This window comes from Dasypus novemcinctus, chromosome 2 (assembly GCF_030445035.2).
Source record: "Dasypus novemcinctus isolate mDasNov1 chromosome 2, mDasNov1.1.hap2, whole genome shotgun sequence".
NCBI lineage: Eukaryota > Metazoa > Chordata > Mammalia > Cingulata > Dasypodidae > Dasypus > Dasypus novemcinctus.
The window spans coordinates 135,732,393-135,749,039 of NC_080674.1; the positions used below are offsets into that span (position 1 = coordinate 135,732,393).

Consider the following 16,647-nt stretch of genomic DNA (forward strand, 5'->3'; position numbering starts at 1 on the left):
TGTAAACTCTATCCATGCTTAGTGGCAGTGCTCCAAATGTGTTCAGCAATTGCAATGAATGTACCACACTAATAAAGAAGTTGTTAATGCGGGGAAGGGTGGGAGGTATGGGGCGTGGGGCATATGGGAATCCCTTATATTTTTCTGTATAACATTTTGTGTAATCTAAGTATCTTTAAAAAAAATAAATAAAATATTAAAAATTAATTAATTAATTAAAATTTAAAAAAAGTCATAACAATGGTAGTTGCCTCCTTCAGTTTTTGTTAAGTACTGAAAAATGTCATATGATGGTTTTATTTTTTAGATTATTGCTGTAGGTTGGTTAGTCCTTACCACAAGTGAGTTATTTTTTTTCATGTGCATTTTTTCAATGAGTGGATTTTATAGATACATCATAATAAATTGAGCTGCTATATTGTAAAAAATAGGGTACGATGTGAGAGAGGGAGGGGCATACATGGGAATCCCTCATACTTTCGAATTAACTTTTCTGTAATCTAAAATCTCTTTAAAAATAAAGTTTATTATTAAAAAAAAAATGACTCTCAGTCTTTAACATCTAATGAAGTATGTCCTGCAGGTTTACTGAACTGTAGAAGACCCATGACTCATATTCCCTCTGAATTTCTCCTTATAATGTTGAAAATGTTTATCCCTTATCTATCCATTCATTTATTAGAAGCAGATAAATGATTTTGTTAAGTTTCAGAGGTCTACAGCAGATGGCACTTTGCCCTAAGACCGACTGTATTTCTTTGAATATATTGTGACAGGATTTTGTACTTGAAATGTTATAGATTTAAGGTTTTTTGAATATTGTAATGTGTTTCTCAAATTCAGAGGGTGGAGTCTAGCAGTTTGGCATTGTTCATGAATTCTAAAAATAGTTATTGGATTATGTTTGTAAACTGGTTTGTCAGAGGTATTACTTTTAATTGATTAAATTATGATTAGGATTTTGATTGGGCCATGTCAGTAGGGCATTGAGTCCCCACCCCTTGGTGGGCAGGGACTCACAGAGAAAAGACATGGCAAAGGACAGAGTTGGTAGTTTTGACCTGGAGCCCATGAAGTGAACCTACAGGAGAATACAGAGGAATAGAGACAGTTCCTAACACACAGCAGAAGACCCAGTGAGAGAGACAGCTGTTTGCCTGAGAGTCTACAACTGACCTTGTGGAGAGAGCACAGGAGCTGAGCCCAGAGAGAGGAATATAGGAAACCTGAATTCTTGGCAGATGTTGGCAGCCAACTTGCTCCAATATGTGGAAATAGACTGGTGAGGAAAGTAACTTATGCTTTATAGCCTGGTAACTGTAAACTCCTACCCCAAATAAATACCCTTTATAAAAGCCAGTGGATTTCTGGCATTTTGCATCAGTACCCCTTTTGCTGACTAATACAGGTAGCAAGATTTCTCCATCTCTGTTTTTGGGTGTCTTTCATTGGCAAAATAACATATTTTAAAATTCTGTTTATGACTTTAAAAAAGTTCCAGCATAAGTGTTTTGAAATCGTTCTTTATGTTCAAAAGTCAATTTGAAAGAGTTGACAAATTTTCCTGTTGGCACATGTCAGAAATTCCTTGTTTGTAACCTCCTGACATTCATTTGATATTATATTATGCAGCTCATAGATACTATTGATTAAATGAGCCAAATTTGGAAAGTGACTCCTGTAGAAAATCAAAAAACACATTCTTTTAATAGTATGGAAAACAATTATCTCTTTGAAGTGTGTGGTCTGGATTTTGAAGGCATATTGCTGTCATATTTCTCATCTCTGACAATATTGGTTAGCTTAATTTAGATTTTGCTTTAAATATGTTTTTCTAGTTTGCTGTATAATATAGGCTGGAAATTTAGTATTGCATAGCTCATAAAACAGATGTGGACTTCACATTATATACTTTAATTTCATGTCAGATAAAATTTTAGTTCAATAGGCATGTGACATTTTAATGATATTAAAATACAGAACCAAAACCTTTACAATGGATAATATAAATTAATATATACATGTTTGTGAGAACATTATATATAGTTCCTATATTTCCAATTTAATGAAATTTGTCTTAATAGGTATTCTTTTGCACTTCCCCAACACTCTCACACATTGATGCTGGGCCTGTCAATGGTACAACTTAAATGAAGGGAGAAATTGGCAATATCAATCAAAATTAGAGATATATTTTTTATTTGAATCAGCAGTTCCATTTCTAGGAAGCTATCTTAAAGTTACACCTGCAAAGTATTATATATCATTTGCAGAGTCATTAATTGTAACACTAATTGTATTGACCAGAGATTTAAAGCAAGCCAAAATGCCCATCAATACGGAGCTAGTTGATATCACCACACAATTGAGTATATGCAACCATAAATGAAAATGAGCAGCAGCTCTACATACTAATAGGATGTGATGACCAAGGAACATTAAAAGAAAAAAATCACAATGCAGAAGAGTATATACAGCAGACTACATTTTGTAAAATAAAGGGGAAAATAAAATAACATCTGTATTTCTTATATATGCAGAAAAAATGGAAGGGTCAACTAAGAACAAAAATTATTACTATAAATGCACTGGTGAGCAGAGTAGAAGGAATAATGGTGAAAGCAAGATTTTCTGAGTGTATCTTTTTATATGATTCTATTTTGAGCTGATTTGAAAGTTTAAAAATAAAATTAAACTTATTTTTCAACAATGGAGGAGATTATTGCACAAATTCCTCACTTTGAAAGTTGGTTATTAAAAGGGAAGAATTCATCAGTCATCCTTTCTTTCTTGTATGAACTCTATTTCAGAGTAACTGTACATCTCTAGTCAATAAACGTAAGCTCTTCTTAACAGAAAAAATTTCAAATAGTAATGTAAAAGGAATGATACAATTAAAGAATCATCATTTAAAAATTTCTACTAAATAATTCATTCAGGCAAGAAACCATTAGTGGATGCCAAACTACTGCATTAAAGATTGATAGGTAACTGGATATAAATCAAGGACCAAAGTACTACTTGCTGTTGTGTGTAAAGTAGCATATTGCAAAGGGCAAAACATACCCTAACATTACCACCTAAAACTAGTGGTTAATTTTATCCTCACCAATAGTGATGTGCTGCCTGATTCACATCAACTAAATATATTTATCCTAATACAATGAAATATAAAGTACATTGTATCTATTATGTATTAATGCCAAAAATATTTCACAGGGATCTGAGGCTTTTAGGTAATTTCCAGTTCACATGAAATACGTGGGACAGAGAAACATGATAAAGGTTACTGTGGAGAAGCAATCAGACAAATGCAGGAGGTGGGACATTCTACAACCCACTGGCCTGTTTCCTGTTCTTGGGGAAAGATAACGAGCTAGAGTCCAAGAGACCTTAGATTTTATGCATTGACGTGATGCTGATTTGAACATATCAACTCTAAAAGTCATTTTAGGAGAAATTAAATGTGGATTAAGTTTTAGATTATATTAAAGAAATGTTAATTTTATCAAGTGTTATCATGGTATTGTGATTAGGTAGAAAAATGCCCTGTTTATCCAGAGATGTGATGTACCCAGAGAAATTTAGGGAAGAAATATGTTGTCTGCAATTTGCTTCAAATATTGAAGAAAAACCAAAGACATAGCAGGAAGAATATAATTGTTTTATCTAAGTAATGTGTGTGTGGAAGGGACCATTATTCTAATCTTTATGTTTGAAAATTTTCATTTCAGAAAAACTGAAAATCAAACTGAAACAAAGAACCGCCAACTGGAGAGAATTCCCTGTCCTCTTCCCCTTCCTCATGACGTGGGAGGGGTGAGAGCACCTGCCTTGAATCTATACATGAAAGTCACAAACTGAGGATAACAGAGTTGTGCCAGCTCTGGATCTCCCCCTGCCACACACACTTACCAGTTCTGGACCACCTGCCTATGCGGGGAGAAATCAATTTTTATTAAAATTAAACCATTGGGAAAAAATTAAAAACCAATTTTATGTGTTGTAAATTTGTGAGCTGTGTCAAGAGAAGAGGTAAAGTTCAGAACTTCAAAAGTTCTACTCTCCATTCCCACCTATTGAGAAAGAACCTTAGACATAAAGGGGGCCTATCGAATAACTTGCTGAGAAATTCAGAGCATTTTTAATTCCTAATAAAAGCTGCTAAAGTGTTTCTTTGATTTTTCATACTAATGATCAAAAGACCTACTTCTTTGTAGGTGGCTTATAAAATAGAAATGAAACTGCCCTGAGGACTCAGAGTCAGTGATAAAACTTCACATAAATATCTTATTTATTTAAAATACTGCAGATAGTAAATTTCACCAACACTGAGGAAGGAGAAAGTGTCATAACCAGAAGTATCTGAGTGTGCAAATTGTATTTTCAAAAACCATGAATAAAATATATATGTAGACAATATCTTCTTGGCTGGATCACGACTGGCTTAGATTTCTAAACATAATTTGCAATGAATGGTAAAAACAATAATTAAATATTTAATTTGTTTGTGAATTATTCACAAGGCTATTATTATGGGAGTTCTAATTTGGTGCTATAAAATTTTTATATTTTAAGAAATGTTTGCTATATCTAAGACAACACATGCGATCACATTAATACCTCCCAACACTCTAAAACAGAGGTTCTAAACAAGGGGTTCTTGAGCTTGAATTGAAGCCAAAAAAGTTACTGCTTTAGCTTTGAAATTAGCTTTCATGGTATTACAAATTGACCTTCTGATGTCAAGAACAATTACTAACTGAAATTTAGGATATTTATAATTTTGCTGCTTGACTTTTTAATGTCATCTTCTTAATATATTTTTATTTTTTCTTTCTATTGCAGTCTCTGCAAGTTACTCAAGCTCATCCTTATTTAATCTCTATTGTTGCCTTTCCAAAAATGTTTCCATCTCCCTAAAAATTTTTAGTTCCTTAATTTATTTAAATATCTCAGCCAATTTTGCCTTTTAAATCTGGTTTTGTTTCAAATCTTGTTTCAATAAATTGAGGTATTTTTAGTAAAAAAAAAAGAAATTCAAAAAAACATTGTTCTTGTGGGGACATGTTGGTGCAGGTATGATATATTTATTTAATAATACACAGTATAATGTGGACTTAGTAAGGCATCCATGGTTTTCAAAAAACGGGCAATGGAATCCGCGGTACAAAAAATGGTTAAAAACCCCTGCTTACCATCATTCCTCATCTTTAGTGTTGAATTTGCTTCATGAGTCCTTGAATGGAATATTCTTCTGGGCGGTGACTGTTCATTAATGCAAACAAATATTAATTTGTAGGAAGAATAAGCTGCCCATCAAAAACCAAGCTATGATCAGTTACTGAAAGCAGTAATTAAAACCTGAACAGGACTCTGTACCTTGACAGTGTGCTTGAAAGTGTAAAGTAGGTGGGTCTTGTGTTCAATACATTCTCATCCTCATTCTCATTTTTAGAGCCACCCATTTCCCTTATATATCTCACTCCATTCCGATCCGTTTCCCCAAACCCCAGGTGGAGTCTTGGTATACAGGCTCCTTGGCCCAATGCAAATGCCTATCATGGTGTTTCAGCACCAACCTGGCATCATTTGGGAGCTTTCTGAACCTCTTACATCTCATTCCAAAAGGTGGCTTCTGTAGAATTTTATCAGATGACTTATTGAGACAAGTGATTTGTCTTATAATTCTTAAATTGTAGTGGTAATATCATGTGGGCATAAATCAGTCAGTGTCTTCATATGATGCTATTTATTATTTTCCTCTACTCACTAAACTCATCTTCAGCAGAACAGAGAATGCAGATGAGGCTGGGAGTAGACTGAAGTGGGAAGTCAGATCAGAAATGGTGTAAGAGTTAGGAATACATATGTGGATTGCAAAGAAAACATTTTCCTTTGCATTGATTTGAATTTAGTCACAATTTTTAATTTTCAAATAATGTTAAAGGAAAACATAAAATTTCTTTTTTTTTTAAGATTTATTTTTTTATCCCAACCCCCTGCCACTTGCACTTGCTGACTGCTCTCTGTGTACATTCGCTGTGCTTTCTTCTTTGTCTACTTGTCTTCTCTTCTCATCTTCTCTTTAGGAGGAACCAGAAACCGATTGTCAGACCTTCTGATGTCGGAGAGGGGCACTCAATTGCTTGCGCCATCTCAGCTCCCTGGTTTGTTGTATCTCTCACTATCTCTCCTCTGTGTCTCTTTTGTTGTTGTTGTTGTTGTTGCAATTAACCCTTATATCTTTCCCCCACTTCAAAATATTTAACTACCATAACTAAAAATTATATGATTTTACTTAGCTGCCATTGGCAGTATTTGAAAATGAATGCAAAATTTTTGTAAAAAAAAATAGGAACATATTCTATGCTATTTATAATATCAGCAGTTGCTAAAAAATTTAGTTCTATGGAAGCCCGCACTCAACCACTAAGTCACACTTTTTTTTTTTTTGGTTGTTTGCTTGTTGGGTTTTGTGTGTTTGTGTTTTTAGGAGGCACTGGAACCAAACCCTGAACCTCCCGTGTGGGAAGCAGGCACTCAACTGCTTGAGCCACATCTGCTCCCTGTGCTTCATTTTAATATTGAAATAAATTCTTTCCTGTTGTGAAACAATGGCAACAATAGAACTTAATTGTTGTAATACATGTTTACTGTTCTTTCATTTAACAAAATAAAAAGATGACAAACCTATGTTGCTATAGCCATTTTTCCCTCCACTGGGCGAGGGCAGATTTTACTTGTACCGGAAACTCAAAAGTCTGAGACCAACTGTTCCATATTCTATTCTTTGTTACAAATATTGTTTTCTAGGAAATGACTGAATCATACTAGAGCGCTGAATAAACGTGGAAAGTGTTTTTCTTCTTTACACAAAAGGGTTTTAGAAGACTATGTTACTTCTGTTCTCTGTGACTTCAAAGTAATCATTTTCTGATTAATGAACTAGAGTCTGTCTTTGGAATTATCAGTTTTTCTATTATTAGGAAATTTGAGGTTAACTAGAACTCAGCTGCAGAACTTAAGACAGAAGGGGGAAAAGCCTAACACTGTAAGGCGGTGCTCATTTTCTCTATATGCCATGAACCACACACACATATTTCTTAAAAGTAAGCAGCTGAGAGGATGGTGTCCCGGTAAGAAAGAATGTCAAATTACATGTCCCTCAGTTCCTTTATCTTTATTAACATTTCATCTTTGTGTACGATTTTGTTGCTCTTTTAATTACCTTGTTTCCCCTCTGCCCAGTCTCTGTAATTCTTACTTTGAAGTCCTGATGCTTCTTTAGAGGACCTAAGTGAAAAAAAAATCTTATTTTTAAGGACAAAGAATAGTCATCACTTTATACTTTGTTTTTATTTTTAAATATGGGTGTGAATATAGACTTAAGCTCCAAAATCAATCAATATTTTTGGAAAAGCTGTTTAAAAAGACTGCCTAGGCTCTCTAAAGATAGAATTCCAGATAGTAAAGACTCACCTATGAATAGGACTTCAAAATAATTTGGGGAAAACAAGCCAATTTTATGATGTTTTATGAACAAAGCGGCCAAATACTCCTTTCTACCTCAAAAACTTTCAGTCTCAGATTTGTCCAATTCATAAATATAATTTTTGCCGTCTAACAGACGCACACTGATATGCGCACACACACATTTTGGAAGGCAGTTTTTTAAAAAATTCTTCACTTCGCCTCTAAGGCATCTTGTTTAGTTCCCATTATTTGCCGATTCAATCAATGATCTCGCGCAGTAATCTTTCACCTTCCCAGTCTTGCCAGGCCCCCCGCCGAGCCGGCGGGACCCATTTCCCGGCCCGGCTTCCTCCCTTTCCCTGCTCAGCCCGTCTTCCGGGTCCTGCGGGTTTCCTCCTCGGGACAGTCAGCTCCCGCCCAGACCAAGGGGCCCCGGCCGCGTCCCCGCAGTCAGGGAGCCGAGGGGGGGCGGCCGAGCGGCGCGCGCCGTTGCCGCGGCCGGCAGGCGGGAGGCGGGAGGCGGGAGGCGGGAGACACCCTCGCGGCGGTTCGGAGGAGGGATACGGCCGCCCAAAGACGCTCGGAGCGGGAGCCGCGGCTGCGGTGGGAGGCAGCACCCTCAGCGGGGCGGCGGCCCCCGGGAGCAGTGCGCGCGGACCCGGTGCGTCTGAGGGAAGCTCCGCCGCGACGGGCTAGGTCGCCCCGGGCGCGGGTGCCCAGAGGCGGCGGGCGGCGCGGGGGGACGCCGCTTCAGCCCGGGATCCTTGGGCTCCGGAGACATCCTGGAGCGACGCGTGGCCCCGAAACCCTGAACGACTTCGGGCTAGTCGAAGTGAGACGGGACAGCCGTTCTCAGCTGTGGCCGCCCCAGCTTTTCCCGGCTTTAATTCAGCCTCCAATCTCAGTCACGAGACGGGCTACCCCAAGGACGGAGAGACTGGCCCGTGAGCCTGCTTCTCCTGAGGGCGGTGGGCTTGCTTAGGGCTGCAGTGGGTCGGAGACCGACGCAGCCCGCGGGAAGAGAGGGCTAGGAGGTGCAGGAGAACCGGGCAGGGGGCGGCCGCCGTCGAGGCCCGCTCGAGGGGAGGGCTGTGGCTGGGGCTGGTGGATGATAAAGTCGCTGCTGGTGTCCGCGTCGGTGGCGCGCAGGACCCAGGCGCTCCGGTCTCCAGGCATACCGGATCCTAAGCCATATCCCCAGTACTCTTTGGGGCGACCTCCTCGGTACAGACCTCTGATTGTGTTTCGTAGGAAGTTCCTGGAGACGTTGGTTCGCAACTTCTGGTGCGGCCCTGAGCAGGGAGGACCCGCGCGGTCTTCTGAGTCTGGGAGAAAAGGACGCAGGTCGGTCTTGGGTCAGAGTTGCCTTCGGATCCAGTGGTCCCCATGCTTCTGTCATGGCTAACAGGACTAGGGGCTGGAGTGGTCTTCCTGCACATTGTGTAGAAAGTCCTGTTCCCTTACTTCTGGGCTGACTTCTGGCACCTGCAGAAGGCGGCGCGCCTTGGAATTCGGGTGGCTATGGACATCCGAAGAGGAGAACGGATCACTATGCTAGATAGATTCCTGAGCCAGGCTAAGGGGCAAACCTTTCATCATCTATGAGGGGGACATCTACACCTATCAAGATGTGGACAAAAGGAGTAGCAGAGTGGCTCATGTTTTTCTGAACCATTCCACGCTGAAAAGGGGGGATACGGTGGCCCTACTGATGAGCAACGAGCCAGATTTCATTCACGTTTGGTTCGGCCTGGCCAAGTTGGGCTGCACAGTGGCTTTCCTCAACTCCAGCATCCGAGCCAACTCTCTCCTTCATTGCATCCGCAGCTGCAAGCCCAGGGCCCTGGTCGTGGGCGCAGGTAGAGTATGGGGTATAATCTGCTTGTACAGAATGGAAGTCTTATCTGCCTTCCTGCCTTCCTATTTCATTAGAGCAGTTCATAACTAATGTTTTGGGTATCTATGAAATGTGCCTATTAAGGGTACAAAATGGTTTTAAAATCCTATGACTAGAGGTTTAATTCCCTGGGGCTAATCACTTAACTTTATATGTACGAAAACCCTATTATAAGATAGGGTCAGCAAACTTTTATGAAATCTGTTTGCTCCTCTTTTGGGAGAGGGGCAATTTTCCTGCTTATTGGTGCCTTCAATTGTTCCAAGAACACAGAGAGATGGAACTTGTGTTCTAAACTTTGTTTTCTAAAGTTATATATTTTATCAGTTCTGACAAAGTAGTTAAGATGCTTTGGATACACATATTCAAATTGACATTTGAAGAAAAGTCTTTGACTAGTTCTGCGAGTAATTAACATTTTAAAAATACTTTGGGAAGATGGATTGCTTATTGAAAAGTAATTAAATTATGAAAAATTATACTTATTTAATATAATATAAAAGGTAAATGTATATCCTTCTGGGGGTGGGATGAGGTAAGAAAGATTCCATAGCAAGGACTATAGTGAAAACAGTATTTTGGTTAATAGAGGCATACTCTATCTCATATAAAGTTGTTAGATTCACAAAGCAGTATGAACTAGTAATCTACATTTATACACCAGTGATCCCTAATGTATGGAACTTTCCACGTATCTTTTATCATATAAGGTTTGCACACCACAAAATAATGAGGTAGAAAATCTATTGAGAAAAAGGTTAGTCCTTCAAGACTATCACTCTTCCTACTTCCCATTGTCCTCCCAGCTCAACTTGTGACCTGACAAAGTAGCAAAATGTTTACTCTCAAGTGCTGATTTTTTTTTTTAACACTGGAATAGTGAGGACCCAGAAAATCTCCCTTGTGTTAATGTAATTTGTGTTTATTTTTTCACTCAGCTATCATGCTCTCCAAGGTTGAATTTTGGAAAGAGGCTTACTAGTGTGGTTAAGTTTCTTTGTACAGTAACAGTAACTAGAATAAATGGGTCACATCACACAGAAGTTTGATAATTTCTTTTTTTGAGGTCCTGGGGCTATTGATTGAACCCAGGATCTCATATGTGGCAAGCTGGCCACTGAGCCATGTGGGCATCCCTGAGTTGATTTTTTCATTTGTTTGCTTGTTTGTGTTTTTGTTTTTAAGGAGGCACAGGAACTGAAGCTGGGACCTCCCATGTGGGAAGCAGGCACTCAACTGCTTGAACTCTCATCTGCTCCTTGGTAACTTTTAGAAACAATGATTACCTCTCCTGCAGAGGCAAATGAAAGTGTCAATGTTGTAGGATGTATCTTCTGATATACCAAGGCATTTTACCCCACTTCCCACATTATTGCTCAGTGTGATTTAGATTGCTGAGTTTCTGGAGCAAATGTTGATTCCAGTTGACAAAGCTAAAAACTTATAAAGTCACAAGAGAAAACAAAGAGGGCCAGAATATCACTGAAAAGATATTGGTGGCAGTGATGTTGCAACCTGAGAAGCATCTCAGACCAGGTCTTCAAGGGATTCCTCTTAAGGTCTGGATGGCTGCTTACCTCTCAAAATAGAGCACTCAAACTTTGCTGTTGACTGAATTATTGTTTGATTAGAACCAGTTAATTCCACAGTATTACTTGCACCAGCTCTGGCTTTGCTTACGAATACCTAATTAAAAAAAATTTTTTTAGTTAAATCACCATCAGTCAGTTTTTGTATAAAAAGCCATTTTGGAATGCTGGGATTTTAAGCCAAAACCATTTGGTTGATTTGCTTAATAAACAGCTGTAGAAATCAACCTTTCTCAATCTTACTCACTACTCTTTATAAGGTAACTCGAAAACATATAAATTACATTTTTTTTTGACAATGAATTCCATTATGAGCAATTAGTAGATTTTTTTTGTAAGAGCTTAGACCATTGCCACTTTTTCTCCATTTGAAATTCTCAACACAAGTAACTGTGTTCTTGTCATCTTAAGTCTCATTGGTAAACAATATGTTCATATATTTTTAGAATCTTAAATTTTGGAATTCTTAGGTTCTCTTTGTGTTTCTGTTTGAGATGAACTTTTACATCATTATATCCCCAGGAAGAGCAAACAGAGATAGAAAGCTTGTCAAGTGGTTTAGACAGAGAGAAACCAAAAGATCTGGATTCCTTATGACCTGCCACTTGTTAGCTGTGTGATTGTAGATAAGATCAGCAACAACCCTGGGCCTCATTTAACTTATTTGTGAAATGGGGAAAAAACCATGTACTTCAGAGCAACTGTGAGGATTAAAGGACATGGCTTTTTTAAGGTGGAGAGTGTAGTGCTAACTGGATCCTTGGAGAATTGGAATAATTGCTATTATTATTACAGAGTCGTCCTGGGATGTTTAGTAGAGAATCTAATTTGGACTTTGCTGCTACAACCTAATTAGATGTCAGCTATAAAAAAAGAAGTATTATATTTGGAACACTTATTTTGGTATGTTTTAGCAAAATTTTATTTTTCAGAAATTGTGCAGAACCAATTTCAAACAGGTTTTAAAGGCCAGGCCAGATAATGTCCATGGGGTTAGGCAGTTTTAGTCATGGCAGATGTCTGCTAACTCTGTCTCCAGGAACAAAGAAAAGGAAAAGATATCAGCTAAGCCACCTGGCAAATGTTATTCTTGTTGTTATTGTTGTCAACAATAACACCAACAGTTCTCATTTACTCCAGCCTGACCATGTATAAAACACTAGAAGTGATTTGCACACTCTGTATTGTGTCTGTGTAATTTCGCTTTAGAAGACATGTCAAGCGGTATCTCAAAGTTTCCTGGGATATTTTAATACCTATTGAAAATTAAAAAGGACTTAAAGAGTTTAGATTTAGTCCTTTTCCTCAATCTTTCAACTCTGATATTGCTAATAGCATGTGTTTCCAAGATTACCGTCTACCTATTTATGCTTTTCTCTTTACTTAGAACAAAGAGAAAAATGTTGGGATGTTTGTATACCATTTAAAAAATTATATGTAACTATCTCTATATTCTTGGACAGATTTATCAATAATAATAATAACTTCCATTTTAAAGTACATTATAGATTACAAGTATTTTTACACATACTATCATTTTGATCCTCACCACAGCTATGAGAGGTAGATATTTGCCTTATTTTAAAGATGAGGGAAGCATGGTTTTGAGTGGATAGGTAACCTTCTGTAATCCAAGCATCTAGGAGAGGCAGGATGGGGCCTGGAGTTCAGATTTGATGACATTCATTCTTAGAGCCTGTTTCATACAACTTCCTTCTTCTCTTCATTTCTTCATCTCCATCTTTTCCTTTCCTTTCCCTTCTTTCCTGACCCCCGTCCCCATCCGCTTTCCTTTCCTCTCTCACCTTTCATCCACCTATTCACTCAGTGCTTTTTCCACTGAACTCTTCTGCCTCAAGCTATGGCTATTTACAATCACTCAGTGAAATGGTAAAGTTCTGTTAGCCAGTTCACAAGCAGATATTTATGTGACCTTGAGGAGTAAGCCAAGAACTAGGATGTGAACTCTTTGAGCTGAGGAAGTTTGTTTTGTTTACTGTTAAATTCTCAATACTTATCATGAGGAAGATGCTCAGTAATATTTATTGCCTGGATAAATGAATGAATGAATGACCTAACAAAAAACAATTACCTATGGGTAATTGGTAACTTTATAATTATTTGGATATTTTTGTTAATAAGTTGTCCACTCTCCGCTGGCCATTTGGTAACTAGTTTTGAGAGTAGATATATCACTGGGATTTCTTTTTTATGTTATTTTATATAAGTGTTGTCAAATGCTAGAATTACAACACCCTAAAAGTTCAAAGTGCTTTATACATACTAGATATCTACAAGGTTTTGCATTTATTTGCACACATATATTTTTGCTCTCCTTTCTTAATATACCTCATATACTTTAGATTTGATAGTAAGTTATGTGCCAATCTATTTTGAATGATTTCAAGTTTCTCTGATAGTTCCCAAGACGTAAATATCCTGTGTCAGCTCTGTCAACATACAGTAATGCATGCAGCCTTGCACTGTGTAGTTTTCATGAACTGTTGCATTCAGATTGTGCAGGGCAAATGTTCCAGTTAACAATCAAGCCATTGTATTTCTCCAAATGACTTGTGTCTGACCATAAAGGTATCTGCTTTTTAAAGATCAAGAGGAAGAGTTAGAGTAAAATAAAACCTCTTTTAAGTTTTTTATCAGGACTTTGTATTCAGATAGATATTATGTATGGCTTGTGGGAACTTTATAATCTTATATTTATATAAATATAAATGCATATATGTATTTTAGCTGTTAGGGCATTTCTGTAATTTTACTTGTATTTAGTAAAATGGCTGATTTGCATTTTTTTTTTTTTCCATTTTAGACTTAGCTAATTCAAAGACTACCTCCACTCCAAAAGAACGTGATTAATTTTGATGGGAACTTTAAGTTGCTTTAGTGGTTCATGAGCTGGAAAAGACAGTGTTCTAAGCATCGATGCATGCATGACTTTTCTTTACTAGTTATGGAAACACTAACTGGGTTTTTATTTATATAACCTGCTGACTATATGTTTGCTGTGAGGGGATGTTGCTTCAATACTGGCAGGAACACAACCAATTTAAAAGGGAGGTTGTGCCTCCTCAGGGATCAGAAAGGCTTAATGGGAGAAACACACAACTTGGAGTCAGACAAACATGGCCATCAGCTGATTGTGATCACTTTGCAGGTGCTCAGTAAATATCATTGATCATTGTGTGAATTAAATATAAAGCACCCAGTAGGGTGCCTAGACCATAATATATATTCAATAACTGGCTGCCATCATTATTTTTAATTGCACAGTGGCAGAGACAGACCAGTAAAGTAAGAGCTCAGTCTTTGCCCTGGGCCTCTTGGTTTGAGAGTTGCTGTGGGCACAGTACTATAAGGAGAGATACCCCAGTATATTTTACACAATCCTAATGAATTGCCTTTAAGCAACTGTCCTGTCCTTCCTGGTAGCAGTGGTCAACCTACTTCTAAACCATAAGATCCAGGACTGAAATGTTGTCAGACAGAAGTTAGGAGCTAGTCAGTTAACTCTTCTGTGGCCAAGAGGAGGATTCTTCTGCCATTTATAACCAAGAAGGTGTGCGGAATATAGCTAACCAGTTGAAATGGGGCCTGTATCTTCCCTGTTTTGAATTGCCTGTTGAAAAATATGATCTACTTACTGATGAGTCTAGAAGGCTTTGCTCAGTGTTTATTCTTTTCAATTTTCACTATTTTGTCATTAAAAAATAGCAAGCCAGATACCACGTGCTATTGTGATTCCATTTGAGTAACGATTCTTAATTAGCATTAGATATGTTGGAAATAACAATGTCAAATGAAGCTTTCTACTTTTAATTTTCTTGAATAATTTTCCTTATTAAAAATGTACTGTGTGCTTCCCAAAAGATCTAGGTTATCAGGGAGTGAACACATGAACTCATTTACAAACTTGTGTGCATAGTTTCAGGGCAGCTGATAAAATTGTTTCAGGGTTTCACAATGAAAATACTTGGGCACCTGTCATACATTAATTTTTATATCTCATTTCTTGAAAATGTTGATACTTTGAAGAATGGCGTCCCAACTCATCCCTGCCTTGCTATACACTCTTCAGTAGGAGGAGGGAGAGCAATGGTCTGGCTTGGAAACAGAACAGACCAGTATTCCAAGGAGCACTTTACCTAATGAGGGACCTGGAGTCCATATCTGTTCCATAGACTAGATGTCCTCTCTCTCTGGTCCCTGTGATCTCCTTTATTCAGCCCTCAGTTCTGTATATACTGAGTGTGAGTTCATTAAATGATCATGATCATCATCATGACAAACAATAGAAGTAATAATAAAACAACAGCAATGGCTGCCATCTATGGAGGATTGACTATGTGCCCGGCACCATAATGAATGGTTTGTGTATACCTTTTAATTCTCCCAACAACTCTAGGAGTTGTTGAGAGTGATTTTTCAGATGAGGGATGATTCAGGGAAATGAAGTGACTTGACCAGGATCACACAACTAGCAGCTTTTCAATCCAGAAGAAGCACCACTTCAATCCAGGCCCATCTGCCTGAAAAGCCCATACTCTAAGGAATTAACAGGAATTTTGATATTTTGCAATACATGATGTGTTTTCATAAATTGGATAGATCCACAGTATAGATTGGAGCCCATTCTAGGAGAGTTCTCTATTTCCTAGGTGTTAACTTTTCCCATTCTTTACTTCTTTCTCACAGACTCCAATTCCTGCTCCCATTAGTACAGAAAAAGCCAACACTTTATGTAGGATTATTAATTTTTTAAGAAAAATATATTTATTTTGCCATACCTGAATATGATCTGCTAAATGAATAAGAAATTAGATTCCCAAATCTTTAAGTTAACTTGACAAAAACAAATAAAAAATCCAAGTGGAGTAGAGGAAGTGAGTTTTATTAGTTTTTTGAAAGGATGAAGAGACTTTCAGCTGCCCTTTTACTATAGGCTGTATTAGTCAGGGTTCTCCAGAGAAATGGAGTACACAGGAGATATCTATCTATCTATCTATCTATCTATCTATCTATCTATCTATCTATCTATCTATAGATAGATATACACATTTATGTTATGTTATGTTATGTTATATTATATATATTATTATAAAGAGTTGGCAGATTGGCTCGTGCAACTGTGAGGGGCTTGCAAGCCTTAATTCTGTAAGGCAGGTCTCATGAGGTGTTGCTGTAGTGAGTCCAAATCCCTCTAAATTCTTCTTTCTGACTTCTGAAATCCTCAGTTCTTGCTTTTATGATCTCCAACTGATTGGTGGAGGAAACTCTCCACATTGCTGAGGGCAATCTCATTTGTTGATTGTAGATGCAATCCATGGAATACTGTTACAGCAAAAAAGCAGACCAGTGTTTGCTTGACTAGTCAAGTGGCCACCACAACGCAGGCAAGCTGACACATGAAATCAAACCTCATCTGTCCAAATACATATTTTGATTTATAATTTTTCCAAGAATATTATTTGTTTTTATTTTACAGTAGTAGGAAATCTACAAAATAACAAAGGCAGTTTGAAATTATCTATAACTTCATAAATAATATAATTTAAAAGCCAAGTCAAGTAAACTTTTGGTTATTGTTGTTAAAGCCCATGAACTATATCCACAATGAGGAAAACAAATCTCTTCGTTTCCAAAGTGATTCAGAACAACATATTTTTTACAACC

The 16,647-nt window shown here is 37.7% G+C and overlaps 1 protein-coding gene across 1 annotated transcript in view; it reads left to right on the top strand.

Moving 5' to 3' along the window:
- Positions 1-8,041: 8,041 nt before the first annotated feature.
- Positions 8,042-16,647, top strand: part of SLC27A6 (solute carrier family 27 member 6) — a 74,522-nt gene continuing 65,916 nt past the window's right edge. The window contains 3 exon segments of the mRNA XM_058277995.2: positions 8,042-8,137; positions 8,728-9,056; positions 9,058-9,335. Of these exon segments, the coding sequence (XP_058133978.1) occupies positions 8,863-9,056; positions 9,058-9,335 (472 nt within the window). The 5' untranslated portion in view covers positions 8,042-8,137; positions 8,728-8,862.